General features: G+C 37.4%; 7 protein-coding genes across 10 annotated transcripts; 5 read left to right on the plus strand and 2 right to left on the minus strand.

Moving 5' to 3' along the window:
* Positions 1–101: 101 nt before the first annotated feature.
* Positions 102–1,670, minus strand: LOC18024423 (coiled-coil domain-containing protein 12). Its single transcript, XM_006408051.2, has 5 exons — positions 1,600–1,670; positions 1,186–1,321; positions 885–1,017; positions 668–782; positions 102–414 (listed from the first exon to the last, which is right to left on the minus strand). The coding sequence occupies exons 2-5, from the start codon at positions 1,311–1,313 to the stop codon at positions 365–367; spliced, it is 426 nt and encodes a 141-aa protein (XP_006408114.1). The 5' UTR covers positions 1,314–1,321; positions 1,600–1,670; the 3' UTR covers positions 102–364.
* A 167-nt stretch (positions 1,671–1,837) lies between these two features.
* LOC18024424 (probable nucleolar protein 5-2) lies at positions 1,838–4,675 on the plus strand. Of its 2 annotated transcripts, none has more exons than XM_006408052.2 (8): positions 1,838–1,947; positions 2,173–2,312; positions 2,440–2,619; positions 2,713–2,877; positions 3,044–3,244; positions 3,332–3,829; positions 3,914–4,048; positions 4,196–4,675. In XM_006408052.2, exons 2-8 carry the CDS (start codon positions 2,193–2,195, stop codon positions 4,520–4,522), a joined length of 1,626 nt encoding a protein of 541 aa, XP_006408115.1. In that variant the 5' UTR covers positions 1,838–1,947; positions 2,173–2,192; the 3' UTR covers positions 4,523–4,675. The 2 variants fall into 2 exon arrangements, with proteins under 2 accessions (XP_006408115.1, XP_024015746.1); XM_024159978.1 differs by having other exon boundaries at positions 1,891–1,947; positions 2,177–2,312.
* Positions 4,676–6,073: 1,398 nt separating this feature from the next.
* LOC18024425 (probable serine/threonine-protein kinase At1g54610) lies at positions 6,074–9,332 on the plus strand. The gene is made up of 8 exons (XM_006408053.2): positions 6,074–6,429; positions 6,598–7,120; positions 7,206–7,490; positions 7,583–7,900; positions 7,987–8,217; positions 8,397–8,497; positions 8,633–8,750; positions 8,853–9,332. The coding sequence occupies exons 2-8, from the start codon at positions 6,683–6,685 to the stop codon at positions 9,141–9,143; spliced, it is 1,782 nt and encodes a 593-aa protein (XP_006408116.1). The 5' UTR covers positions 6,074–6,429; positions 6,598–6,682; the 3' UTR covers positions 9,144–9,332.
* A 514-nt stretch (positions 9,333–9,846) lies between these two features.
* LOC18024426 (protein HASTY 1) lies at positions 9,847–17,435 on the plus strand. Of its 3 annotated transcripts, XR_002900771.1 has the most exons (23): positions 9,847–9,957; positions 10,467–10,568; positions 10,948–11,091; positions 11,188–11,268; positions 11,366–11,435; positions 11,751–11,821; positions 11,891–12,054; positions 12,150–12,221; positions 12,311–12,548; positions 12,892–12,954; positions 13,050–13,337; positions 13,415–13,528; positions 13,638–13,764; positions 13,854–14,023; positions 14,155–14,256; positions 14,727–14,830; positions 14,922–15,207; positions 15,379–15,608; positions 15,705–16,208; positions 16,289–16,583; positions 16,744–16,927; positions 16,998–17,137; positions 17,222–17,435. XR_002900771.1 is itself a non-coding variant. In XM_006408054.2 (22 exons), exons 1-22 carry the CDS (start codon positions 9,847–9,849, stop codon positions 17,075–17,077), a joined length of 3,600 nt encoding a protein of 1,199 aa, XP_006408117.2. In that variant the 3' UTR covers positions 17,078–17,435. The 3 variants fall into 3 exon arrangements, 2 of the variants coding, with proteins under 2 accessions (XP_006408117.2, XP_024015202.1); XM_006408054.2 differs by having other exon boundaries at positions 16,998–17,435; XM_024159434.1 differs by lacking the exon at positions 9,847–9,957 and having other exon boundaries at positions 10,501–10,568; positions 11,030–11,091; positions 16,998–17,435.
* A 1,465-nt stretch (positions 17,436–18,900) lies between these two features.
* LOC18024427 (sodium/hydrogen exchanger 2) lies at positions 18,901–23,449 on the plus strand. The gene is made up of 15 exons (XM_006408055.2): positions 18,901–19,195; positions 19,500–19,794; positions 19,942–20,060; positions 20,551–20,648; positions 20,745–20,804; positions 20,895–20,941; positions 21,030–21,224; positions 21,339–21,385; positions 21,464–21,530; positions 21,634–21,734; positions 21,838–21,939; positions 22,050–22,188; positions 22,266–22,328; positions 22,431–22,514; positions 22,926–23,449. The coding sequence occupies exons 2-15, from the start codon at positions 19,612–19,614 to the stop codon at positions 23,283–23,285; spliced, it is 1,665 nt and encodes a 554-aa protein (XP_006408118.1). The 5' UTR covers positions 18,901–19,195; positions 19,500–19,611; the 3' UTR covers positions 23,286–23,449.
* A 422-nt stretch (positions 23,450–23,871) lies between these two features.
* Positions 23,872–25,222, plus strand: LOC18024428 (acyl carrier protein, chloroplastic). Its single transcript, XM_006408056.2, has 4 exons — positions 23,872–24,021; positions 24,488–24,601; positions 24,691–24,813; positions 24,908–25,222. The coding sequence occupies exons 1-4, from the start codon at positions 23,974–23,976 to the stop codon at positions 25,031–25,033; spliced, it is 411 nt and encodes a 136-aa protein (XP_006408119.1). The 5' UTR covers positions 23,872–23,973; the 3' UTR covers positions 25,034–25,222.
* Positions 25,223–25,290: 68 nt separating this feature from the next.
* Positions 25,291–27,438, minus strand: LOC18024429 (transmembrane protein adipocyte-associated 1). Its single transcript, XM_006408057.2, has 6 exons — positions 27,012–27,438; positions 26,476–26,667; positions 26,102–26,264; positions 25,887–25,989; positions 25,720–25,801; positions 25,291–25,530 (listed from the first exon to the last, which is right to left on the minus strand). The coding sequence occupies exons 1-6, from the start codon at positions 27,312–27,314 to the stop codon at positions 25,453–25,455; spliced, it is 921 nt and encodes a 306-aa protein (XP_006408120.1). The 5' UTR covers positions 27,315–27,438; the 3' UTR covers positions 25,291–25,452.
* Between the last annotated feature and the right edge of the window lie 242 nt (positions 27,439–27,680).

Genomic DNA, 27,680 nt, shown 5'->3' on the forward strand with positions numbered 1-27,680 from the left:
ATTGATATTTGGTTTTAGTTCGGGAAGCTTTTAAAGGTAACAATAACATCAACCAAAACTGAACCAGCTAAATCAAACCAAACCCAAATAAGCAGAGCCATTTATGGTCAAACCGAATTGACTTTGGTATGATTTCTTCCAAACCAAATTAGACCAAATCTGAGACAATATCAGACCGAACCAAGTTCTACCACGAAATATGATCTCAGTATCCTACCTTGTTTATGCCAAATGGCAGTAGGATTGAAACAAACGGAGCCCTAATGGTCTACTCTCTTTTGAACAGAAAGCTTCAACAGTGAGTTATACAAAATTGAGTAGAATATAATGTGATGTTGTGTGGCTTTTAAGATGTCATCATGTTTTAACTTTCCAAGGCGTCTCCATCAGCTTCGGCCATCTCACGTTTCTCCTCTGCATTAAGATGATGATAAATGTTCGTCCCATAAAAACAGTTATTATAATTATATCTAGGGACCAATACAAATACATCCTAAGTTCCTAACACTAAAAGATCACGATATCTTGCACTTGCATAATTTGGCATCGGTCATCTTCAACAGATCACAATTTTCCACGAATTCACATATTCACATACTCATTACGCATGAGCCATTTTCGCATGAACTAAGCTTTCTGGATGAATGTAGAAGAAGTAGCCACTTACGCGTGAGTTTAGACATTGCAGCTTGAGTCCGCCTTTCGAGCTTATCAAGCTTCTTCTGGACATCTCTTCGGAGGTCCCAGTTTGGCTTCTTCGGAGCAATGTTGACAAATGGGTCCTATAATGATTAATTCAGGTGTAAGCTACGAGGCACAACAGTAAAACAAACAGAGGATTTTGTTTGAAAAAAAGAAAGAAAGAGAAAAGCAGCCACACACACCTCTTTCTTCTCCACTGCAGGTGCAAGTGCAGCAATTGGATCTTCGAATTTGGGAAGCTCTGGTGGCGCAACTTTACCATCCTGAAGCTCTTTATCTTGGGGAACATAATTTCTAAATTTCATGGCTGGACCACTGTCAAATTCAAGAGAAATCATAAGTGATAAGCATTTGACAAACGAACAAAGAATCGAGCAATGAAGCCAATCACCACATTAGAATGCCATTTAAAGGAAAAACACTGTTTGGTATGCTTGATTAACAAAGGTTTATCATCTAGATAAAAGAACAAAGCATACTCACTCTTCTTCGACTGCATCATCTTGTCCGTCTTCCTTGCTCTCGGACAGCTCCTGAGCTGCCTTTAGAGCTCTAAGCGCCTCTTTACGGGCAGCAGATCTTTGTTCGATCGAATCATCTTCACTTGCCATTACTTTTCCTGCAAAATTAGGCTATCGACTTAAACACTGAATACAAAAAAAAAACCAGTCGTGTTCCTACACTAGCGCAGCTTCCTCAAACCCCAATCCTAAATATTAAACCCCAAACGACATGAAAAATCACGATTTTCAGTATCTAGAGAACCTAATCCGCGACTCATATAAGTTATACACAAAAAGAATCAGCTAATGTTCTAGAAAAGTAAGAGGTAAAATCCAATTTCACTGAATTTATGAAATAGCTCTCTACCGAGCACGTGAAAAGTTGAAACCGTACCTGGAAGCTTCGAGCTCTATTTCTCAAGGAAGACTGTATTATTATGACACAGAGAGAAACAATCGCAGAAGGAAACTAAAACAGAAGAAAGACAAGACCAAAAGACGTTCTTAATGGGCCGTGATAAATCACCCTCTTACGGCCCTGAAAACCCTAAACGGCCGTTGGGTCTTAACTCTAAACCCTAAGTTTCAAAAATTACAGAGATGACCCCTTTTTAAACGCAGCGTTCTAAAAGATGGCCTTTATAAACTCGTCTTTGATTGCTATAATACCTTCGTTAAACCCTAAGTGATTGTCTGTCTCCTTCTTCTTCCTACTTTCACGCAGCAGCTTTGAGCAAGTCAGGTAATAAATCCTCTCACTCTTCTTTTACGTGTATTTTCTTCAAAAGTATGGTAGCTCATCAATCAAGAGCCAAAAGGTTTTTCGGGAATGCCGTTTCTTGCTTGATTCTGATCTGAAAACGTCAAACTTTTGATGATAATTATAGAATTAGTTCATTAGTTTGATTCTAATATGCAACTCTACTTTGTAATTTTAAAGGGTTCTCTTAATTTTTTTTCTATTCAGTTAGTGACTTGAGTGATAAGATGCTTGTACTATTCGAGACACCAGGGGGTTTTGCCCTGTTTAAAGTCCTAGATGAAGGAAGGCTGTCTAATGTTGAGGATTTGGGTAAAGAGTTCGCATCTCCTGACTCAGCACGAAAGGTGGTTTTATTTTTTATTTTTTATTTTTTCTATATGTGCTTCAATACTAAATGCCTAATGTCGGGTTTAGGAAATCTAAAATTAGTTTCAGTGTTAGAGTTTCTTATCTCCTTTTCCGGTGTTCCAGATGGTTAAGCTAAAAGCTTTTGACAAATTTGACAACACATCCGAAGCTCTAGAAGCAGTCGCTAAATTGTTGGAGGGAGCTCCGAGCAAAGGTCTGCGCAAATTTTTGAAAGCTAACTGTGAAGGTGAAACTCTTGCTGTAGCTGATTCAAAGCTTGGGAATGTGATCAAGGAGAAGCTGGTTTGTATTTTGTTTGAGTTTCCATTACTATTGACTTTTTTTTCTCTCTGTTCCTGTGTGTTTTCTTAATTTTTTATTTATTAATTCGTACAGAAAATCGATTGTGTTCACAACAATGCTGTTATGGAGCTTTTACGTGGGGTTAGAAGTCAATTTACAGAACTCATATCTGGTTTAGGTGATCAAGACTTGGCTCCAATGAGCTTGGGTTTGTCTCACAGCCTAGCTAGATATAAGCTGAAGTTCAGTTCTGACAAGGTATCTTCAAGTTATATTGGAGTTATGGATTTTGTGTCATGTGTGACTTGTGTTTGGATTTAAGCGTTCTCTAACTTTTATTTAAAACTAGCATCTGATTTTCCTTATCTAAATTTATCTTTGTCTTTACTTTTGTTGCAATTTCCTAACCTAAAGTTTTGTTTAGGTGGATACCATGATTATCCAAGCTATCGGTTTGCTGGATGATCTGGACAAAGAATTGAACACATATGCAATGAGGGTTAGAGAATGGTATGGATGGCATTTTCCCGAGCTCGCTAAGATCATACAGGACAATATATTATATGCCAAATCAGTGAAATTGATGGGAAACCGAATTAATGCTGCAAAGTTAGACTTCTCTGAGGTAACTTTTATATGGTGAACTATCTGAAATGAACTCTGTTAACTGAACACACCCTGTCTAAACTCCTGTCTCTGGTTGGGGTTGCAGATATTAGCGGATGAAGTTGAGGCGGAATTGAAGGAAGCTGCTGTGATATCTATGGGAACAGAAGTCAGCGACCTTGACCTACTGCACATCCGTGAACTCTGTGACCAGGTTCTTTCTCTTGCTGAGTACAGAGCCCAGCTTTACGATTACCTGAAGAGCAGAATGAACACGGTTGCTCCTAATCTAACTGCTTTGGTTGGTGAGCTTGTCGGTGCTCGTCTAATTTCTCATGGTGGTAGTTTATTGAACCTCGCCAAGCAACCTGGGAGCACAGTTCAGATTCTCGGAGCCGAAAAAGCTCTGTTTAGAGCACTCAAGACAAAGCATGCCACACCCAAGTACGGTTTGATCTACCATGCATCCGTGGTTGGTCAAGCAGCACCGAAGCACAAGGGAAAGATCTCGCGGTCATTAGCTGCTAAAGCCGTTCTTGCTATTAGGTGTGATGCTCTTGGTGATGGCGAAGATAACACAATGGGAATTGAAAACCGAGCTAAGGTAAAAATATTTTGATTTCTTCTTGCTGGTCCTGCGCTCTGAACATTCTTGTGATGTTCTTTCTCGTACTTTGTTATCTCACAGCTTGAAGCGAGGCTGAGAAATCTCGAAGGAAAAGATTTAGGTCGTCTATCTGGTTCAGCTAAAGGGAAACCTAAGATTGAAGTTTATGACAAGGATAAAAAGAAGGGATCTGGTGGTCTTTTCACTCCTGCTAAGGTCAAGATTATTCTCTCTTTGTTGGTTTCATCTTTTATTCTGAATTGGGATTTGCATTTAAGCTGTTGCAATTGTATTTTATCTGTTTTCTTGGCTTTTTCTTGGGTTTAACAAGGAATCGTAATTGTTGTTTGTTATGTGCTCCAGACGTACAACTCTGCTGCAGATTCTCTTCTTGGCCAAACGTCGTCTAAATCTGTGGCTGAAGACAGTGTAGAGCCATCGAAGAAATCGAAGAAGAAAGAAAAGAGGAAGAATAAGGAGGTGGAAGTAGAAGATGAACCCGAAAAAGAGGAGGAATCGAAGAAGAAGAAGAAGAGGAAGAAAGCTGAGACAGAAACTGAAGCCGTAGAGGTTGCAAAGGAGGAGAAGAAGAAGAAGAAGAAGAAGAGAAAGCATGAGGAAGAAGAAACATCTGAAACACCGGCCAAGAAGAAAGATAAAAAAGATAAGAAAAAAAAAATAAAGGATTGAGGAAGAGAAAAAAGGTTTTGATAAATTTATTGAGTGTAAGATTTAGTGTTTTTTTTTTTTTTTTAATTTTGAAATCATCACTTTGAATGATGAAGTCGTATTTTAAACTACTTTCACCTGAGACTTGTTTTAGATTTAAATTTTGAAACTGTCTTTCAATTCAAATCTAAATATTAACTTCTTATATATTAATATAGGAATTTTGTACATTATATTGGCGAATTCGATTAACTATTTCATATTTTCGAAGTAAAAATATTGTGGTCTGATTAAAAAATAGATAAAAATCAAACTACAAAACGTGTCTGTAGATTCACCAATTAAAATATTAGCGATTTGTAGGCGGAATATCTTTTTATGATCTTGTATTTTTCTTTATTATGCATGTTTTTTGGTATATTGACTGGCACGATTTAAATAACACAAGTTGATGTAGTAGTCTAGTAGAGAACTCATTAATTTTAGTATATCGTCTATAAGAGTACATAATAAATATTATAACTTGGTAATCTACAATGCTTGGAATGAATAAATCTTACGTTTAAGAAAAAGAAAGAGAAAAATGATTTCTTTTAAAGGACAGAAGTAATCACTAGTTCCTTAGCCTTTGTTCCTTAATTGGTTTACAATTGAGTCTTGATAATGGAGCTTCTTTGATTGGAGAGATGAAGGAAACTCTCATTATACATCATAATTCTGATTTTATCTGTTTTCTCAAATTCCTATATTAATATATAAGAAGTCGTGGTATTATTATTATAGTAGTGATACATTCCAAAATTAGGTGGATGTATACCAAATATTAATTTCCTATGTTAAAGTAATATTGTTTGACCAACAAAACATCATGTTTTCATATACATGATCATTGGTCATCGAAAAAAAACACTTCATTAGCACCATTGGACCTTAAATCTTTATCTTGAATAAAATGTTCGAGTTTTCCTCTATAGCTGTTTCATAACCGAAATTATGTGTTATTACTTATTAGTGACCAGACCTCATTTTTCTAATAATACTATTAATAAATGCTTTTAGGACAGCAATGTTTTCTTAAGAAAATGCGTTTACAAAAAGAAAAAAAATATTCATAATTTTAAAAAGAAAAATAATAATTATACAGAAACTTTATGCTCTACAATACAATATACAAAGTTAAAAAGAGAGAGAGAGCACAAAGGAATACTAATGTATCAAAGGGTTTTAGGTTGGTGGGGACTTCAAGAGTAGTAACTTTGAGCCTTTTGACCTGTTGCGTCCAAAAACAATTACATGTAATACAAACAGCCAACAAATCTTCGTCTGTTTCTATTTATTCCTTTTTCTTGTCTGATTCAAAACCCAAACAATAAAAAAAAAAGAGTTTTTGGAGTATATAAAAAGCATATTTCGAAGCAGTTCAACCAATCCTTCTCCTTCATATTTTTACCGAAGTTGGTCTCTTTCTTTCTTAATTAATGGAGGTAAGTATACTATTTGGTCTACCACTCTATACCTGTTTGTGTAATTGTGTATGTATCACCTTGCCTTTTCCAAAGCCCTAATTGATTTTTCTTTCTTTCTTTATTTTTTTTGTTTGCTTTAAAGGTTTGATTTTTAAAACTTATGGACTCCATTTCACTTTTTCTTTTTGGCTCTCGTTTATGAAAATTTTGAAATTCCTCCATCCATTTCCATTCATATTCTTGTTGAATTTTGTTGTCTCTTTCTCCTGAGTTTGAGTCAGCTTTGTATCTAAACAAGTTTCCAGATCTTTGCCTTCCTTTGACTTAGCCTGACATCGTCCCTGTCTTAAAACTAGGGTTTTAATTTTCCTGTTTAGGTTTTTCTGCAGCTGTTTTTGTCTCTTCAATTTTGAGATTTGACCATCTGGGTCGCGAATTTCGCTCCTCTTTGATCATTATAAAGTAAGTAACTTTTTTATTATTTTCAAATTTTCCTGAGTTGTTTTTAGTCAAATCTCATCTCCGATGTGAAAACAATTACTGGGTTTCGAGTTGGAATTATCAGCTTCTTTGTTACCTTATTTAGTCGAGGGATTTTCATTAAATTTCCCAATTTTGTGTGTGTTGCAGTTTAAGTCGATTCAAAAGGGATTTGATTGCGTCACAGAGATCTCTTTTAGTAACATGTTGAGCCAATGAAGTTTAGTTTGATGAGATGGGTTGTGTATTGGGTCGACCCGGATCATCAGGATCAGTTTCTGGGTCTAGAGACGAATTTAGCTCAAGGATCGAGTCTAATCGAAAGGAAGTAAACAATGTGTCCGTGACGAAAACCGAAACCACAGAGAGCGCTAGTGTTGTTGTTGCCTCTGGTTTTGCTTCTGCTTCTACTGGTGCGGAGGTTAGGAATGATGAAGCTGTTGTGAATCACAAGGAAGAGAATGGTTTTGCTGTGACAGAGGCCAAAGAGAGAAAACCGAAAGGCGAAAGAAAAAGGTCTAATAAGCCTGACCCGAGACGGAGCAACCCGCCAAAGAACTTGCTCGGTGAGCAGGTTGCAGCCGGATGGCCACCGTGGCTCTCTGAAGTTTGCGGGGAAGCTCTAAGCGGGTGGCTTCCTCGAAAAGCTGATTCTTTTGAGAAGATTGAGAAGGTTAGAGAAAAATCTGTTTTTTCTTGTTTTTGTTCTTTTGCAATGAGTTTGGGGAATTCAAGCTTTGTTGTTTTTGTGTGTTTAGATCGGATCAGGAACGTATAGTAATGTGTACAAGGCGAAAGATTCGTTGACTGGAAACATAGTGGCATTGAAGAAAGTGAGGTGCGAGATTATGGAACGCGAGAGCTTGAAATTTATGGCTAGAGAGATTCTGATTCTGAGGAGATTGGATCATCCAAATGTCATCAAATTAGAAGGTTTGGTTACTTCGAGGATGTCGAATAGTTTATACTTGGTTTTCCGTTATATGCATCACGATCTAGCTGGTCTCGCTGCAAGCCCGGACATAACATTCACCGAGCAACAGGTCAGGCATTAGTGAAATAGATTCACAAACACACAAAATCGTAGATAGGTAGATCAAGATGCCTAACCGTGTTGACACTGTCTATGTTTCAGGTAAAATGCTATATGAAGCAGCTACTCTCGGGGCTCGAGCATTGCCATAAGCGAGGAGTTCTTCACCGTGATATTAAAGGATCAAACCTTCTTATAGACGATGACGGAGTTCTTAGAATAGGAGATTTCGGGCTTGCAACGTTTTTTGATGCGAGTAGAAGGCAACTAATGACGACCCGGGTTGTTACTTTATGGTACAGAGCACCTGAGCTTCTTCATGGTGTTGTTGAGTATGGTGTAGGCGTTGATCTATGGAGCGCCGGTTGCATTTTAGCCGAGTTATTAGCTGGTAGACCGATCATGCCAGGTTCTAACGAGGTTAGTCCTCAAAGTTTATTTTCAGGTTTTGAGAAAAGTTTGGTTTAAAAATGTGAACCGGGAATGTTGTTCACTTGGTTGGGCAGGTGAATCAGTTGCATAGGATATATAAGCTATGCGGATCGCCTTCTGAAGAGTATTGGAGAAAGATTAGGCTCCCTTCTCATGTGAAGCCACCCAATCCGTTACCAAAGTTTGATAGAAAAGTAAGAGATGTTTACAAAGCTTTCTCTCCTGAGGCACTTTCTCTTCTCGATACTCTTCTAGCGATTGATCCTTCTCAGCGCAAGACAGCTACAGATGCGTTGATGAGTGATGTAAGTTTTGGTTTTATATGCTAAAATCTGGAAAAATTTGAATATCTTTGTTCAAATGCTAATTGTATTTCGATTAGAATGGATGATCAAAAGTAGTATTAAGATAGAAGAAAAGCTTGAAAATTTTGAACCTTTAGGCTTGTGACTCAATCATGGTTCAAACTTTCATGGCTTTACAGTTCTTGACGACGGAGCCATTTCCATGTGAACCTTCTGATCTCCCGAAATATCCTCCAACCAAAGAGATTGATGCCAGGAAACGAGACGAAGAGTATCGGAGGTAAAGGTTTTCCGTTTTCTTTACCTTTATGGCTTGTATCATTCTTCATTATTCATATAGATCCTTTGGTTTCAAATGAAAGTTAAAATGTCAGTTTGGTTTCGGTGGCTTGAGATAATGTATTCATTTGCACAGACAAAGAGAAGCTCGTAAGGCTCATGGAGAGAGCGGAAGAAGAATCAGACCCCGAGAACGAGCTCCAAGAGCAATGCCGGCTCCTGAAGCCAACGCCGAGATTCAGTCTAACATCGATGTAAAAAACCTTGAACCAAAATCTTTCTGCAAAACATTCTTGGTTTACTTCTCACAGTTCATGTCTGAATCTGTTCCGTTTTTATTTTTCTAAAAAAAACAGAGGATGCGTTTGATCACGCATGCGAATGCGAAGAGCAAGAGCGAGAAGTTTCCTCCACCGCATCAAGACGGCCTCGGTTTTCCGGTGGGATCTTCACGGCGACTGGAACCATCGGAGATACCGTACAGCTCAAACTCATTCACGTATGCATACTCAAAGGAGCCATTTCAGACTTGGTCCGGCCCTTTGGCTCCCATTGGAGCCTCTGACTCAACCGCACGGAGGAGGAATGATATTAACAAGGAGAGACGAATGGCTGCTAAGGTTAAAGGAAAAAGAATCCTTGTTTGAGATTATATTATTCATCCATCTTGCAAGTTTCAACATGTTCCTTTTTGATAGATACTTTGAGAATGGAAAAAAAAGTGCCGCTTGTTTTTTTTTTGGTGGGTTATATATGTTTCTTATTTTGGTTGATCTGTGTATTGTACAAGAGAATTGACAAAACATTGAAATGAGGGAAATCACATTCTATGATATTCAGTGTAAAGTTTTCATTTTTTGCTTTTTTTGTTTGTTTATTTTATATGTATATTACAAAAAGAAAACTCCAAATCCTTGGTAGGATGAACCGATGAAGAAAGGAATCTTCATATAATTTCTTTTAATTTCGCTTTGCATTAAAGTTGTATTACTAAAAAAAAAGTTGTCAAAGTATCAACTGAATTAAAGTCAATAATATATATTACATGTTTTATGTCTGTTTATTTTTTCTTTTCAAAGACACACATTTTAATAATTTTTTTAGTAATTCTATGTCACCGTAAGAATTGACGTAGAATGTTTTCTTAAAAGGAATAAAATAATTATGATGGTAAACAAAATGCATTTAACACGAACCGTAGTTTTCGTAAACCCCCAGAAGCGAAGGCAGATCAGACTCCTCTCTCTCTCATTTTGCTGATTCTGCAAGACGAGGAAGAGCAGAATCTATCTTTGCGTTTGTATTATACAAGGAATTTTGGTTTAGGAAAAGCCGTTTTCGCCGGAAGTAATGGCCGATAGTAGCTCCACGGCGAGTAATGTGGCCCGAGCGATTCTCGCTGGCCTCGATTATAGCTCCACGCCTGACACTCGTAAATCGGCGGTCGAATTTCTGGAATCTGTAATATTCATTCCGAATTTCTTACTTCTTCTCTATAACTTTTTCTCGGTGATCGTTTTGCGTTTTTATGCTGCATGGTTGTGTATATGGTGCTAGCTGGTGGGTTTAGGCATTAGTCAGAGGTCTATAGGAGAAACAAATAATGTAAAAAAATTCCGAGCTCGTTCCTAGATGATTAATTTCCTAGTCTAACGCTGATATATTGCGAGTGGTACTTTCAAGTGGATTGATTGATTGAGAATGGTGGAATTAGAACGAGCTCGATTTGAGCTGTAAATGGTTCGCCCTTTGGAATTTTCCTTCATATCCAATCAGATTGTTAAGCTGGTCTAAAACTGTGGTTTTTTCTCCTAATCTCACATCAGTTTTTTTCGATTTTTGGGGGATAGAGTTTTTAGTTAAAAATCACTAATGTTTTGTCAACGTTAACACTTGTGATCATCATGTTATGAACACTTTTCGATTTACTTTGTTTGAGTAATTTGTCATTTCTTCGAAAACACTTGCAGATAAAATCAGGAGATGTCAGGGTTCTGGCAAATACTTCCTTTCTTCTTGTGAAAAAAGAGTGGTCTTCAGAAATTCGTCTGCATGCTTTTAAGATGTTACAGGTTTGTGCAAAGATATTTGTAGTTGTTCCTGTATTTTCCGTTTAATGCTGCTGCGGTTGAGCAACTAGGCTAGAGAAGATGCTTAAGCTAAAGTACGGGAAGAACACATGTTGGTTTTACCATCAAGAGTTAAGTTGCTTTGCGGCACAGATCCTGTTCCTATAGTTCCAAACAGTTAGGGAGGTCATTTATAAAGTTTCATATTATAAAATCAGAAAAACTTGAGACACTTGTAGAATGGCAAGTCAATAATGGAATATAAAATTCGACTCTATGCAATATCTCAGAGAAGTATGTTGTGCGCTATACATGATTTTCACATTTTAGTTTATTAGTAAGAGCATTGAAACCTTATGATGAAGCTATCTTTCTTTTACAGCATTTGGTTAGACTACGGTGGGACGAATTAAGTCCTCCGGAGCGCAGGGACGTTGTTAATGTTTCTATTGAACTAATGTCAGAGATTGCTAATGCATGTGAGAATTGGCCTCTTAAGAGTCAGTCAGCTGCCCTTGTAGCTGAGGTAGGAGTTCTAATTGATTTGAGTTTTCACTTGCTGTCATCATTGTTATTTGCTTCCGTTCACTTTTCTCAGATTTATAACTTTATCTTGTTGCAGATAGTTAGAAGAGAAGGACCTAATCTTTGGCAAGAGATATTTACTTTATTAGCTTCCTTGTCTGCACAGGGCCCCTTACAAGTAAGTAGGATGCTCTTCATTTATTTACTTCGATGATTTATTTTATTGAGGCAGGCAATGAAATTGTTCCCGTCTTTTTTCTTTTCTTAAACAATAGGCTGAATTGGTCTTGATGACGCTGAGATGGCTTCCTGAAGACATTACAGTTCACAATGAGGACTTGGAAGGTATTCAAGAGAATTATAAATAAAAATTCTCACATTAATATGTTGGCTGGGGGGAAGCTTTTCTTAATCTTGAAGTCTGGGTTAAGCTAAATTTAATCAGGTTATGGATAGAACACATGCTAATATTTGTTAGTTTTGTGATTCTGTATACCTTAAACTTTTCAGTTCAAAAATGGCAGTTTAATCTAGTGAACACTGATTTCGTCTGTATGGTTTAGCTTAGACATGATGGAGGAAGTACCTCTTGGGTTCTTAATCTTTTAACCATCTGAACTCCATCCTCATTTCTAATTTCTGTATTGGACTTTTCTTCAGGGGACAGGCGTAGGCTATTGTTGCGGGGACTTACTCAATCTTTGCCTGAGATTTTGCCGTTATTGTATAATGTATGCCCCCCAATTTTTCCTTAAAGTTATTCGTTGCAGTGGTAGTTTTCTAAATAAATTAAAATGTAGCTTCTTGAGAGACACTTTGGAGCTGCAATGAGTGAAGTTGGTATGCAGCACGTTGAATTGGCAAAACAGCATGCGGATGTGGTTATAGCTTGTCTGAATGCCATCCTCGCATATGCTGAGTGGGCTCCTGTTCCAGATCTGGCCAGATATGGAATTCTTAGTGGGTATGGTTTGATTGACACCCTTGCAGAGATTTTGTTATATTGATATTAGCCGTGCATTGTTTCTTACTGATGACGTGCTCTCAAACTCATAATAGGTGCAGCTTCTTACTTTCTTCTCCTGACTTCCGTCTTCATGCTTGTGAGGTTTTCAAACTCGTCTGCTCAAGGTATGCAATTGTACTGTTTGATTTGATGTACTTACGTAATGAGCACACGTAGACATCTTTGAATTTATATAGCTTTTTCTCGTCTGCAGAAAGAGACCCAGTGATGCTTCTACTGCAGAGTTTGATTCGGCAATTAGCAATTTGTTTCAGATCCTGACGAATGTCTCCAGAGAATTATTATTTAGATCCTCCTCAACTTATAGGGTTATTGATGAAAATGATTATGATTTTGCTGAATGCCTGTGTGAGAGTATGGCGTCTTTAGGCTCAACGAACTTGCAATGTATCTCTTCTGATGGTGGTGTTATGGCTGTCTACCTTCAGCAGGTACTGATCTCGTATCGTTAATTTGTTCATATTTTGTTACCTAAATGGATGTTTTCTATGAAGAGGCTGAAGCTATTAATTTATGGAAAAGAAAAGCGTTGTCTATGCTGGAGTGGCATTCTGATAGAGGAGAAGTTCGCGTTTTGAACTGTCGACTTTTTATTTTTTTGACCTGATCATCTGAGAAATTGATTACTAGATGTTGTATGCTTCCTGGTATGTTTTGATTGGGATCTTCGCCAAATATTTGGTTAAAAATGGCTCTATTCATGTTAGCATTGATAATTTGGTTCCACAAATAATGTTGTTAATATGTTGCCTTAATCGTTTAATTTTTGTATAGATGCTTGGCTTTTTCGAACACTTCAAGTTGGGCCTTCACTTCGAGGCACTTCTCTTTTGGCTGGTATGTTCTCTTTTCTAATCCAACCTACTTCGCAGGACAATCTCACAGACATAAATATTTGTTGCTAATTCAGTATCTTTTCCTTTGGGTTTTAGTCATTGATGCGGGATTTACTTCCAAAGACCAAGGCTGCCGCTTATCCAAGTGGTGAGGGATTATCGGCTGGTGGTGTGGATAGTTCAAGCCAGGTTGATAGTGAAAAGAAAAAGACTTTATGTCTTATTAATGATGATATCTCTGGCGCTCTACTGGATGTATCCTTCCAGCGGATGCTCAAGAAAGAAAAAGTTCCTCCTGGAATTGCTCTTTCGCTTGGGCCCCTCGAACTCTGGAGTGATGAATTTGAAGGAAAGGGAAACTTTGGCCAGTACCGATCCAAGCTTGTATGTTCCTGAACCGAATGCATAGGGTCCTACTTTCTAGGCAAATACTAAACGAGAAACTTCCTTCTTTCCTGCAGTTAGAATTGATCAAGCTTACTGCTTCTCACAAGCCACTCATGTCCAGTACCAAAATATCCGAAAGGGTTATTACACTCATTAAGAATCTGTTGGCTTCTCCAGAACCTCGTCAGGTTTTGTCACTAACACTTATTTTCTGCTGTTGAGTTCCAGTGAAAAATGCACCGTTAGATATCTGCAATATCGAGGCTTCGTTGAGCTCATGATACAAAACATTTTCAGGATGTAGCAATTATGGAAAGCCAGCAATTAGCACTTGATTGTATTGTGGCAACGATTTTTGATGGATCAAATGAGTTAGCTGGCGGAAGTTCTGAAGTTCATTATGCATTGCGTGGAATATTTGAGGGTATATGGAGGCATATTTCACATCCTCTAGTTTTTGTTTACTATGTCTACGCTTGTTCAAAACTCATTTCTGTGTTGTTGATGGCCCAGGCTTGCTTCAGCAGCTTCTCTCTTTGAAATGGAATGAACCAGAACTTATAAAAGTGCTCGTACATTATCTGGATGCAATGGGTTCCTTTCTCAAGTATTTTCCAGATGCAGTTGGAAATGTCATCAATAAATTATTTGAGCTTCTCACCTCTCTTCCACACGTAGTGAAGGTTTATTTTTTATTATTACTGTATGTATTACATATACATGCGCTCATGCATACATATAAGACCTGATCAACATTTTGACAGTGCACAACTCAAGGTGTAGATGAGTTATCTGATACCTTGTTCTTTGGCAGGATCCAGCTACTAGTACATCTAGAGCTGCAAGATTGCAGATTTGTACATCTTTCATAAGAATTGCTAAAGCTGCAGAAAAAAGTGTTCTGCCTCACATGAAGGTAGCTTTGATCTGTCACTAATTTCCTTTATGAACTCAAATAAGTAAACGCTGAAAAATTGTTTTCAGAATCTGATAAGCTCGTGCAGTATACCACATCACTATTTTTCTTATTGGAAACCACACGAAGACATAATTCTCTGATTTGGTTCTAGAGTTTTAGTCAGAGGTGTCTGGTTACTGTATCTTGTTAAAATTAAAGCAACATGACACCCGCTATTGATTTGTATGCATCATCATTTCATTGGGTTCTTTCCTTTCTTGTTAGAACTTTTTTGATTAGCTAGAAACTATTAAACGTACTCTTGTGAAGCTTGGGTATCATGATTTTTGGCATTATACGTACCTTCTCTCTGGAATTTACTTTATCTGTATCTTTGTGGCAAAATTTTTCATTTGCGTTTCCTCAGTAGCCTCTTTGGGTAATTTTTAGCACCAAAAAGTCATGTCAACTGTCATAATTTTGCACAGGGTATTGCTGATACAATGGGTTATTTGGCAAAAGAAGGAACATTACTTCGTGGGGAGCATAACATTCTGGGTGAAGCATTTCTTGTTATGGCTTCCTCGGCAGGGTAATTTTTGGTTCACCATGAATTTTAATTTGTTGTATTTATCCAACTTCAGATTTTTCATGTTCATAAACATACCATAAACTTGGCGCAGAGCTCAGCAGCAGCAAGAAGTTCTTTCTTGGTTATTGGAACCATTGAGTCTACAGTGGATTCAACCAGAGTGGCAGAACAATTATTTATCAGACCCAATGGGTCTTGTTCGTTTATGCTCCAACACATCCTCCATGTGGTCTATATTCCACACTGTTACATTCTTTGAGAAGGCACTCAAGAGAAGTGGATACAGAAAAAGCAATTTGAACACGACCTCTGTGACAACTCCAGCTTCACATCCTATGGCTCATCATCTTTCTTGGATGTTGCCACCCCTCTTAAAAGTATGCCCCTAAAAATTTGGACATTCTTAGTTTAATTCGTAATTAAGCTCCTTAGTGCCGTTTTGGATGCATATAGACAATGTTATAATATTTTTTTTTTCGAAACTTTATAATATTTGTTTTTGCAAGAATAATATGGCAACGTTCATTTTTTTTTTTTTAATTCTACAGTTACTCCGTGTTCTTCATTCCCTTTGGTCTCCCTCTGTATGTCAAACATTACCCCCAGAACTGAGGGCTGCAATGACAATGACTGATGTTGAGCGACACAGTCTACTTGGAGAAGCAATTCCTAAACTGTCAAAAAGCGCATCGGTTTATGCTGATGGGTCTTTCGATGGAAGTAAAGAAGGACAAGCCGAGGATATACAAAATTGGCTGAAAGGTATCCGAGATAGTGGGTAAGTTTGTAGTATCCTCCTTTGATCAAGCTTGCATAGAGAATTTGATTTTCCTCTCATTTATGTAAACTCATCAATGTTTGGTTACACACGTAGATACAACGTGTTGGGTCTATCAACAACCATCGGAGAGACATTCTTTGTATGCTTAGATGCTAACTATGTTGCGATGGCACTCATGGAGAATTTGCAATCGATGGAATTCAGGCACATGCGTCTGTTTATTCATTCCTTTATAGTTTATATAGTCAAATCTTGTCCGGCGCATATGTGGGAGTCATGGCTCGGAGTGCTCCTGCAACCATTGTTTAATCACTGTCATCAAGCTCTCAGCTCCTCTTGGCCCGGTCTTCTGCACGAGGGCAGAGCAAAGATTCCAGACTCCTTTGGCGTACAAAGTGGATCAGACATGAAACTCGAAGTGATGGAAGAAAAATTGTTAAGAGATTTCACTCGCGAGATTGCGACCCTATTTTCAACAATGGCTTCTCCTGGATTGAACACAGGAATTCCTGTTTTGGAACATTCAGGCCACGTTGGTCGTGTGGACATGTCTACTCTCACAAAGTTGCATGCCTTCAAGTCCAACTCTATGGTGGGGTAAGTATACTACCCTCTATATCTTTCGGATAAAAACCTACTCAGGTAATAACAAAAAAAAAAAAAAAAAATGGTTGCAGTTTCCTCCTGAATCACAAAAGTGTGGCTCTACCAGCACTGCAGATATGTTTAGAAGTCTTTACATGGACAGATGGAGAAGCGACCACCAAATTCTGTAGCTTTTGTGGTGTTGTTGTTCTTCTAGCAATACTAACAAATAACGTGGAGCTCCGAGAGTTTGTTTCAAAAGATTTGTTCTCTGCAGTCATCCGCGGCTTAGGAATGGAGTCCAATGCCATTAACAGCCCTGATTTAGTTAATCTATGCCGTGAAATCTTTATCTATCTCTGTGACAGAGACCCATCTCCTCGCCAGGTGAGTTTTAATCAGAAGCACTCATGGTTGATTCTTTGTTGCCTCGATTAATGTCAAAATCCTGGATGGAATGTGAAAACTAGATTGTCGGGTTTTCGAATTAGAGTTAAACGTCACTTCATTTGCCATGGTTTTGATCGTTTTATTCGATTGTTATCAGGTTTTGCTGTCACTCCCTTGTCTCAGTCCCAATGACTTGCATGCTTTTGAAGAAGCTGCGGTGAAAACTCCTAGTCTCAAAGAACAGAAGCAGCTTATGAGGAGCTTGTTGATGTTAGGTGCTGGAAATAACTTAAGAGCACTTGCTGCTCAAAAGAATGTTAATGTTATCACCAATGTCACTGGTAAGCCAGGTTAATTATGACATTTATAATTAAAAATTTCGCTCCTTTAATAACTTCCTTTTGGCTTCAGCAAGATTGCGCCTACCCGCAAGCGCTTCAGAAAGTAAACCAAATGAAGGAGAAACAATTGGGTTGGCGAGTGTTTTGTGAGTTGAAGCCATAGGAGTTAGTGGAAAGTTGTACAAAACATAAAACAGAGTTATATGAGAGGTAATAATAAATTAATAATAATATTAGAGAAGCAGGTGACTGTTTATGTCCACACCTTAATTACATTACTTGTTAAATTCATAGGTAGAAAGAGATAAGTTCACAATATACACACGGGCGATGAACCTCTCCCCAAAGCTTCCATGTTGTCATAAACAAAGGTTTTGTATTTAGGACAACGATTTGAAACAAATCTGATTACTTTTAATAACATTTTGTCCGCTTTCTACAGATATTTTCTGTTAACGTGGAGAGCCTTTCGGTTTCGGTCTTATATGCCTGATTCTATTTTATTAAAAACCGTTATTTGTATATTATCTATCCTTGCGTAGATCGAATCATGGTTTCTTTATACATTTAGTTTGAAAATGAATGTAATTTGTCTTACAGGAAAAAAATGAATCCTTAAATGTATGTATACCTCTTAAAACAATATTAATAATTGTAAAAAATTATGTCGACCAACAGAATAGTAACAAAATACAATTAAATTTTAATTATTCTTTGATGCTTAATCTTTGTAATGAAACATGCCACATGGTTCTTTGCAATTTAGATTCTTACATATTCTTACTCGTGGGTCAATATTGAAAATCATACCCTGTTTCCAAAATAAAAAGACCACTGCGTTCTTCAAAATGAAAAATATCTAAAAACACAAAGAAGTCTCTAAAAGAACAGAAAAAAGGAAAAATAAAAGGTGGTGACAACTCAACGCATTGCTAATAAAGTAAAGCTATAAATTCATGAGATCTCTGTTGAACACAGACCCATGAACTTTGTCACCTTCTAGGTGCATGCCCCGCATCAGATTTAAATCTACTATTCTAACGATTTTTCTTTTTCTTCTTATATGATTATGATTAACTATTCATAATCATATGTATGTATGTATATGTCATGGGTTATAGATTGTATAGATTATAGATTGTATTCTTCTATTGACTCAGATTAAAAAATCGGATTACTTTTAGTAACATTTTGTCAGCTTTCTACAGATATTTTCTGTAACGTGGAGAGCCTTTCGGTCTTATATGAGTCTTACAGATATTTTCTGTGATAGGCTAATAGCCAATAGGCGACAAATAAAAACGAACACATATGGATGTCATAAAACAAAGAAAACTGAAACGTTTGTAAATAATTTTGGTGATAAACAGATATCGTAGATAAATATTTGTATAGACTCAACAGAAGGTAAAAAGATTTGCTTTTCTTAGCGTGATTGGTGTTTTCTCCTCTTGATTTGCTTGATATTTAACTTTCATGTTCAGTAACCGGATCCATTCTTTTTTGCGTTTCTGTTTAATCTTGTCGTTTTCGTTATTTTTTGTAGTTTTGATTGTTCCTCTTTCTTTGTTGTATCTTTGTATTCTGTAAAAAATCGAAAATGATATAAAATTTAATTTTCTACTAAAAAAAAAAGTAAAAAGAGCGATTAGAAGTAGATATAAAGAAGAATTTTTCTAAAACAAAAAAAAGTAGATACAGAGAAGATGAAAAATAGTATATGTTTGAACTATAAGAGCAATCGCAAAAAGAAAAATAAAAAACAACAACATTTTTGGCACCAAATAAGATAATCGTTATCACTTATCAACCTGTCTGCCAAGTGCTGAATCTGGAGCTTAATAAATAAATAAATTGTCAATTGTATTTTGTCAGGTGATTATTTGTCTACGACGAGGTCCACAGTAACTAAAACAACATCTAGAGTGATCTAAATAACGACTATAAAGCCGCCAAATCGATTTACCTTCTTTCTTCCCTTAAAACAAAGAAATTACTTTGCGTTACGTTACGTTACGAATCCTCTTAGACTCTCCCACGCATTTGACCGTACACGTGTCTCTCTCCATTCCCGTTTAATTTCTCAGTCCGCCGTGAAATTTGTTTGCCGGGAGAATCGAATCCTTTCGCTTTCTCTTCGGGTAATAGAATTCGTCTCGTTCCCAAAAGCGGGTTTAGCTTCGGAGCTTCTGAATTTAATCTTCGTCTGTGTAATCCTTTTAGCGGATTTGTTTCATAGAGCTATACGATCACCCATAAGAGCTTCAGGTTAGCAATTCGGAGATTCACTCTCTTTTTTTTTTGTATATTTTTTGTTCTTAGTTTTTTTTGGTTCAGGTTGTGGTTGGTTGCTAGGTAACGGGAGGAAAAACATTAGTGGTGATTAAGTTCGAACTAACTTGATTAGCAAAAGAAACGTGAAGTCTAGAGAATTGGGTGTATGATATAATCATTCACAGTTTCAGATTTGGTTTCACTTGTAGATCCTTATACGGTTTCTAATAAAGCATTTATTTAAGGAAATATATTTGTTTCCTTTTTTGATTCTGAGATTTTGTTTGGTGTGATACAGGACCTGTTGGAATGGAGGGTCCGGAGAGATGAGAGATCTTTAATTCGCAGTTTTAGATCATTGCTGTCTTACAAAACTTAATCGAAAAAGGGAAAAAAAGTGGTTCAAGAAGATGACAATGCTGGCTTCTCATTTCAGCTCTTTAACTTCTAAAATGTTGTCGGTGTCCACCTCTGATCACGCCTCTGTTGTTTCGTTGAATCTCTTCGTTGCCCTTCTCTGTGCTTGTATTGTGATTGGGCATCTTTTGGAGGAGAATCGATGGATGAACGAATCCATCACAGCTTTATTGATTGTAAGTTCACTTCAAGCCGTCCTCTTTGTGGGGTAAAATGATAGCTAAAGATGTTACCGCACGGGGGCTCACGGATAAGCTTTTACATTCTGGATTTAGTCATATCAATGTTTCATCTTTTTTGACATTTTAGCAATTTGGTTGCAGGGGCTTTGCACTGGTGTGGTCATTTTGTTAATTACTAGAGGGAAGAACTCACATCTCCTAGTCTTCAGTGAAGATCTTTTCTTTATATATCTTTTGCCACCCATAATATTCAATGCAGGGTAAGTTTCTATATACAGTCTCATCATTTTGCTTCCTGTTTATGAAGATAGCAAATTTGAGAAGTTGCATATTTTTGTCTGAGTTCTCCATTTGATAGATCTTTTGCTGTAGTAATGGGTTTGGGTGGGTGGTAAAGTGAAAATGCACAATAGAGTGAAAAATTATCTGTTTATTATCAGAGATCTTACTGAAAAACGTTACATTAATTTTATAATATGTTACATTAAATTAGTTAAATGATATGCATTATTGCTGATTCTATTAATAAGCTTTCATATATCAGCTTTGGAAGTACTTGTGATTGTGACTGCAGGATAGGACGAGTGTATAATGTTTCTGGGTCAATTTTAGTTTGATTTATCTACCTGTAAATATAGGTGGTCCTGCTAAGTCTTTGTCGTAAATGCAGATAAGGTTCAGCTTCTTTTTTGTTGATACTGTTTTCCAGATCTTTCTCTGACTCGTAATTTTTACTGTCGTTGTCTTTAGGTTTCAAGTTAAAAAGAAGCAATTTTTCCGCAATTTTGTGACTATTATGCTTTTTGGCGCCATTGGGACTCTAATTTCTTGCACTATAATATCTCTAGGTACCTTACTTCTCACTCCTTTTAATTGAATCTGTTGAAAGCTAATTTCGGATTAGTAACGTTGAAATATTGATATGCGTGTGGTGTTTGTAACAGGTGTAATTCAGTTCGTTAAGAAATTGGACATTGGGACCTTTGACTTGGGCGATTTTCTTGGTAAAGCATCAACTATTTTTCCTTTGTTTCCTGTTGCTTTGCTTTATATATTTTTGTTCTACAAGAATTTATTTTGTGTTTGTTTCTCAGCAATCGGCGCCATATTTGCTGCAACCGACTCTGTTTGCACACTGCAGGTAATGTGTTTCTCTAAGCAGCCGAAGTACCAACAGGCCCAGAATCTAACTATAATAAATATAAAGTCTTGTTCCTCTGGTGATACAGGTTCTCAATCAAGATGAGACACCTTTGCTTTACAGTCTTGTATTTGGAGAGGGCGTTGTGAATGATGCCACATCAGTTGTGCTCTTCAATGCGATTCAGAGCTTTGACCTCACCCACCTTAACCATGAAGCAGCTTTTCTTTTTCTTGGAAACTTTTTGTATCTGTTTTTCTTGAGCACCTTGCTCGGTGTAGCAGTAAGTCCAGTTTAATTTCTCTATCGCTCTTTTTTTTTGGCCACTACTTACAGGCTCTTCTGTTAACACCATTGACATAATATTTTTTTTTTGTTTCTGTTATTCATCTTGCAGACTGGTCTGATAAGTGCTTATGTCATCAAGAAGCTTTATTTTGGAAGGTATGTAATTGACTTTGGCTTCATATGTGACTTTCTATAAGCCTGTATATGTGATGTGATCTAAACTGGATGTCTCAGGCACTCGACCGATCGAGAGGTTGCCCTCATGATGCTTATGGCATATCTTTCATACATGCTTGCTGAGGTTAGTATTTAGGCATGGAAACATTCAGTCTCATCTGAAGAATCCGTTTATTCAGTTTCATCTGAAGAATCCGTTTATTGATGTTATTTTGTTTGGGTGGCAGCTATTCGCCTTGAGTGGTATTCTCACTGTATTTTTCTGTGGGATTGTGATGTCCCATTACACCTGGCATAACGTAACCGAGAGCTCAAGAATAACTACTAAGTAATACAACCTCCAGTTTCTCCATCTTTTGATTCAAGACAAACTTGATGTCAAACGTTTTCCATCCCCAATACTTACTCTCTATGCATTTACGATAATACAGGCATGCCTTTGCAACTTTGTCGTTTCTAGCCGAGACTTTCATTTTCCTTTACGTCGGAATGGATGCATTGGACATCGAGAAGTGGAGATTCGTTAGTGACAGGTACGGTTACTCAGTAAAACAGAGCTCTCTTCTTATCTCTTTTCATCTTTCCTTGTTCCCTGGCTATACATTTGTTCTCTGAATGTTACCATGTCTTTGGTTTTGATCAGCCCGGGGACATCGGTTGCAGTAAGCTCAATTCTGATGGGTCTAGTTATGCTTGGAAGAGCAGCTTTTGTGTTTCCTCTATCCTTCTTATCAAACTTATCCAAGAAAAACCAGAGCGAGAAAATCGATATCAAGCAGCAAGTACTAACGAACTACTTTTTGTCAATTGGATTTAATATTTCTGCTTATTTATCTATATTCTTTGCCTTGGTCTATAGGTTGTGATTTGGTGGGCTGGTCTAATGAGGGGTGCTGTATCTATGGCTCTTGCCTACAATCAGGTAAATTGATAGCTTAATGAATAGCACACAGCCACATGGTGATTGGTGAATATCTGACAGATCTCTTAACTTATTAAGTTCTCTCTGTCTTCTCTAATGCAGTTTACAAGATCAGGGCACACTGAATTGCGCGGGAATGCAATCATGATTACCAGTACTATAACCGTTTGTCTTTTTAGCACCGTGGTAAGATATATTTCCTTGTCAAATTTGGAATACTATATGCATTTTCCCTTATTGGAGTTTCATCCAGATAAACTGAGCCAAATCCTAATATCCAGAAAACAAAAACAAACTCTAAAAACGAATACTCCCTCCGTTTCATAATAAGTGTCGTTTTAGATTTCATTTTTTGTTTCAAAAAGAGTGTATTTCTGCATTTTCAATGTAACTTTTTACTCTTATTTCCTGTTTTATCCAGATAATAAGGTTTACAAGATAATAGTCTTTGTAATTAAATGTTATAAAAAAATATTAATTAGGGTATATTTGTATATTTTATTAATTTCTTAATCTGTGTGAAATGTGTTAGAATGACACTTATTATGAAACAGATGGAGTATTTGACAATAAGCTTTTTGTTTCTGGGGGTTTCAGGTGTTCGGTATGCTGACCAAACCGCTCATTAGATACCTACTGCCACATCAAAAAGCGACCACCAGTATGTTATCCGACGATAACACTCCGAAATCAATCCACATTCCGCTCCTCGATGGTGAACAGCATGATGATTCATTCGTCGAGTTCTCTGGAACTCACCAGGACGTGCCACGACCAGATAGCCTTCGCGGTTTCCTCTTGCGACCCACACGCACTGTCCACCACTACTGGAGACAGTTTGATGATGCCTTCATGCGTCCTGTGTTTGGTGGTCGCGGTTTCGTTCCCTTTGTCCCTGGTTCTCCCACCGAGAGAAGCTCCCCTGATCTCAGTAAAACCTTGCGAGAAAGCTTATAGAAACTTCTCCGAAAACCAATAAACTTCTTCTTCTTCTTCTTCCCTCTTTACTGGTTATGTAAAGGTATATTTGGTGGTTCAAATTTATAACTTTTGTGTAAATTTATAAATTTGTATTACTAGTATAATTTAAATTCGTGGATAAAAGAAGAAGCTTCTTACAATTTGAGAGACGTGTGGGATTTTACGTATATAAGTCTTTGATTAGTTGTAACGAAACTACAATTTTTGTGTATGCTTTCTTCTCTGGCTCATAAGTTTGTTATTGTTGTTGCCTGTTGGTTAGAATCTGGACTTGTCTCTTTCTATTAAGATCTGATTGGTAAGTTATGGTTACTGTTTGGTTCAATTTCAGCCAATAGACTAGAATACCTTTCTAATAAATTTTGGGTAGTTGTGGCGGAAACTAGTTTTGACTATTGAATTACACTGGTCTGCTATGGTTAAGACCGGTTTGTCATGGTACACTTTGATCCACTAATAGAGTCGCACGTGCGTGAATATCGATGGGCTCAATATTTTTGATCCTGAGAAGGAGGCCCGCCCATGTAATTACAATGACGACGTCGTTTTTAGAGTGCAACCAAGCTTATAAATGCAACGAGCTACCTCGGGACATCACGCTCTTTGTACACTCCGCCATCTCTCTCTCCATCTCTCTCGAGCAGATCTCTCGTGAATAGCGACAATGGCGACCACTTTCAGCGCTTCGGTCTCCATGCAAGCTACTTCTCTGGTATTCACATCGTATTCTCCTCTTTACACAAGATCGCTTTGATCGTCCGATTTTAGATCATTTTGTCTCCGATTCTGACATTTGCTGTTTGTAACCGTGCAAAACTCTTGACGCATGATGATCATGTGGTGAACATAGGCTAATCAGGATTTACGAATCTCAAGTTTTCTTTTTGTTTCTGATTATTTCTCCTTTCTCCTGAGACAAGCTTTAATTTGAATTTTCGTGATTTCTGTGATCATATTATAATTGGATTTATAATCTGTTGTTTATTTCAGAAAATTGTGTCATGCGAGGCTGTAGTTTTCGATCTGTCCTCATTTGAATCGCAAATTGTTTATTGGAATGAATATGATCTTTATGGTTGTCATTTTGGCTTAATTATGAAAATTACAGAACAAAGTCTGGGATAAGATCCTCTGGTGATTTCAATGATTTTTTTTTTGTTTGTATTGCTGCACAACAGGCAAGAACGAGTATTAGTTTCCAAAAGCCTGCTTTGATTTCCAGCCATGGAAGGACTAATCTTTCCTTCAACCTGCGACGTTCAATCCCCACTCGTCTCTCAGTTTCTTGTGCGGTATGTTGCTCTTAAATCAAAGAGCCTTTTTTGACTGTGTGTTTCAAAGTTTTTAAAATACAAGACTGGTTTTTATATTTGGTTTACAGGCCAAGCAAGAGACCGTAAAGAAAGTGTCTGAGATAGTAAAGAAGCAACTATCTCTGAAAGACGATCAGAAAGTTGTTGCAGAGACCAAATTTACCGATCTTGGAGCAGATTCTCTCGACACGGTATTCATCAATCGCCTTTTCTATAATTTTTAACACTAAGATGCCATTAAGATATTTCTAGAGTTTAGATAGTGATTTATCTGAGTGTCTGCAGGTTGAGATAGTGATGGGTTTAGAAGAAGAGTTCGGTATCCAGATGGCGGAAGAGAGAGCACAGAAGATTGCAACAGTTGAGCAAGCTGCTGAACTCATTGAAGAGCTCATGAAAGAGAAGAAGTAATTTCGTATTAAAAAAAAAAAATTAGCAGCGCTTTAAGTTTGTTGTGTTTCATATTTCTGGCATTTTCTTTATTGTGTCAAGCGAGTCTGTCTGGTTTAGTAGTATCTGTATTCACGGATTTCTATTTGTCACTTGAAACTTTTGGTTCCCCAACTTCAAAATAAAATGGAATGAATACCATTTACATATGAATGATTATTCTTTTTATTTCTTAGATCGAAATGCCGAATGGGAATCAGGCAAATGCATACGAGACAGAGAGAAAAGTATGTTATATCATCATAATGTACAGGGAGTCTTTGGTATTAACACAAAAGTCAAGAGTAGGCCCTAAAAGAAAGTGACAACAATAACTTGGTTTATAAGCAATCCTATTCACCTTGTATCTACAGAATTGAGAAGACTATTCAGGCGTCTTATTATTCCCAATCGGCGTCGAAGAATCCAGCGTCTTTCATCTCTGAATAGTAGACATTCTCCAAATTCAGATCTTCCTCCTGCAGCAAACCCAAGTGAATTTTAGCGATCATCATCCAACTATACCATGCCTAGGGGGTGTTTTAGTGATGCTATAGGGATGAAGAAGGTGATGGTGATATATGGTGATGAATGATGGATGATAGTTGTTTTTGGTGTGTTATATATAGCGAGAGAGAGAGAGAGAGATGTTGAGATGAGGGATTTACCTGGAAAAAGTCTGCAAGAAAAGTAACATACAAAAGAGGGAGATAGAAGGCGTGGTAACAAACACTCGTGATCCCATATAACCTACAAGCATTTTCATTTGTTATTTTCTAGCATTAAGCAACAAGAGAAATCTGACCAAACGACCTTACTTATGATAAGGGTTTACCATAATCCAAAATGAGCGCCATTTGCCGTAAGAGCACATGCAAATAGGGAAAGCCCATTTAAGGCGAGCATGACAGTTATGTACTTGTAGAACGCAGGTCTTGCTGTGAAAATAAAGAATGAAAAAAAAGTAAAAATGGGGTGAGTAATAGAAGCCAGTGAACAACTATTGGCTTATGGAATGAAACCATGGATGAGAATGGTTGATGTATTTACCTGGTAATCTTTCTCTCCACTTAGAGTTGTACATGAAGAATATCATCCCATAAATGCCTGCAAGCAAGAGCTTGTGGATTACCCATAAGCCCCATTTGAACTTTTGTATGTGTTCATTGTTGTCGATAAACAATGGTACTCCAAATCCAAAGAGATAAATTGCCTGAAATGAAGAGCGAAATCCCTGACGGATTAAAGTAACCTGACAGTACAAGTTTGCGTATGTTTATCGTAGTGGAGACATGCTCTGTAAGTTTTTCAGAACTAAGATCACGCATTAATCAACGTCAATATATCTCAATGAAGTTGTTTCTATCTATTTTTCAGACAGTATACGAGTAATTAAAATCTAAAATTTATGAATACGATGGTACCTTGAGAAGCAAATCAAGACCAATAACAAGCCCGGAGATGAGGAAAGTTCGTGTTAATGCTTCAGCGCCGCTTGCATAGTTTCCTTGGAAGAGAAAGGCCACCAAGCTTACTTCCAGAAACAACATTCCAGATGTTGTGAACAAAGTTAATAGATTCCAAACTACTTCTTTCCCAGGAGTGCATTCCCATGCCTAAACACAGGAAAAGTAAACTTAAAACGGAATTCGAAAACAGAGTGATCCTAAATTGAGAAAAAAAGGAAAAAAAGTAAAACATGTCCTCTAAGGCAGCATCTATGACCAAATAAATCAACAATTACAGCTAACACAAAATTCATAAGCTTCCTTTCTAGTGATCAGTGCAGAAGAACAACCAAGTTACAGTATTGAAAAATTTATACCTTTTACTGAGTCTAAAAACAGTCTAAAAAGATTTGTTTCTTCAATCTAAGTTCTGATATTGGATACGCAACATAGCTAGAATGTTGGTGTACGTGAGAAATGAATCCAAGTTAGAACGAGAGATTCAAACAAACCTGAAGGCAACACCAAGCAAGATTGAGCAAGCTAACAAGCCAAAGAAAACCGTAATAGGCGATCATAATGTAAGATCTCCGGTTCGACAGCTTCGACAAGCTCTTCTTCGCCTCGTACGCTAAGTAAGCGACGAATAGGATAGATGCTAAAACCAGAACCGAGTTATGCAGAAACCCATGGCACTTCCCGACCCATCCGCCGATAAACCCTCCGGCGCCGCCTCCATATCCGGCGGCAGTCGAATTAGGGCTTAGCCGGGAAATCAAGAAAGGTGACTCCGCGATCTCGCCGAGAACTCGCATTTGCCTCAATTGTACGAATCAGAAAAGCAGATAGAGCTCTATTCCAGAAAAGGACCTCGATTCGAGATTTGTTGGTGGTTTGTGATACCGATGATACGTATGATCGTATCTCTCTCTAACGACCAAATCCATACAGGTAAACATTTATAATTATACAAAAGTTACTGGGTACTATTGATAATATAATACAATTGGGGAGGAAAGTATCAATGCAATTAATGAAAGGTACTATCGATAAATATACTACAATAATGGGGGCAGAGTATAAATAATTTTTCTTTTTGCGAATAATGAGAGAAACGCTTCTCTAATCCGACAGTTGAATCCTCCCGCCATTTCTGGCTAAACGACCGGATCGTTATGAGC

This window comes from Eutrema salsugineum, unplaced genomic scaffold (assembly GCF_000478725.1).
Source record: "Eutrema salsugineum unplaced genomic scaffold, Eutsalg1_0 scaffold_13, whole genome shotgun sequence".
Lineage (NCBI taxonomy): Eukaryota > Viridiplantae > Streptophyta > Magnoliopsida > Brassicales > Brassicaceae > Eutrema > Eutrema salsugineum.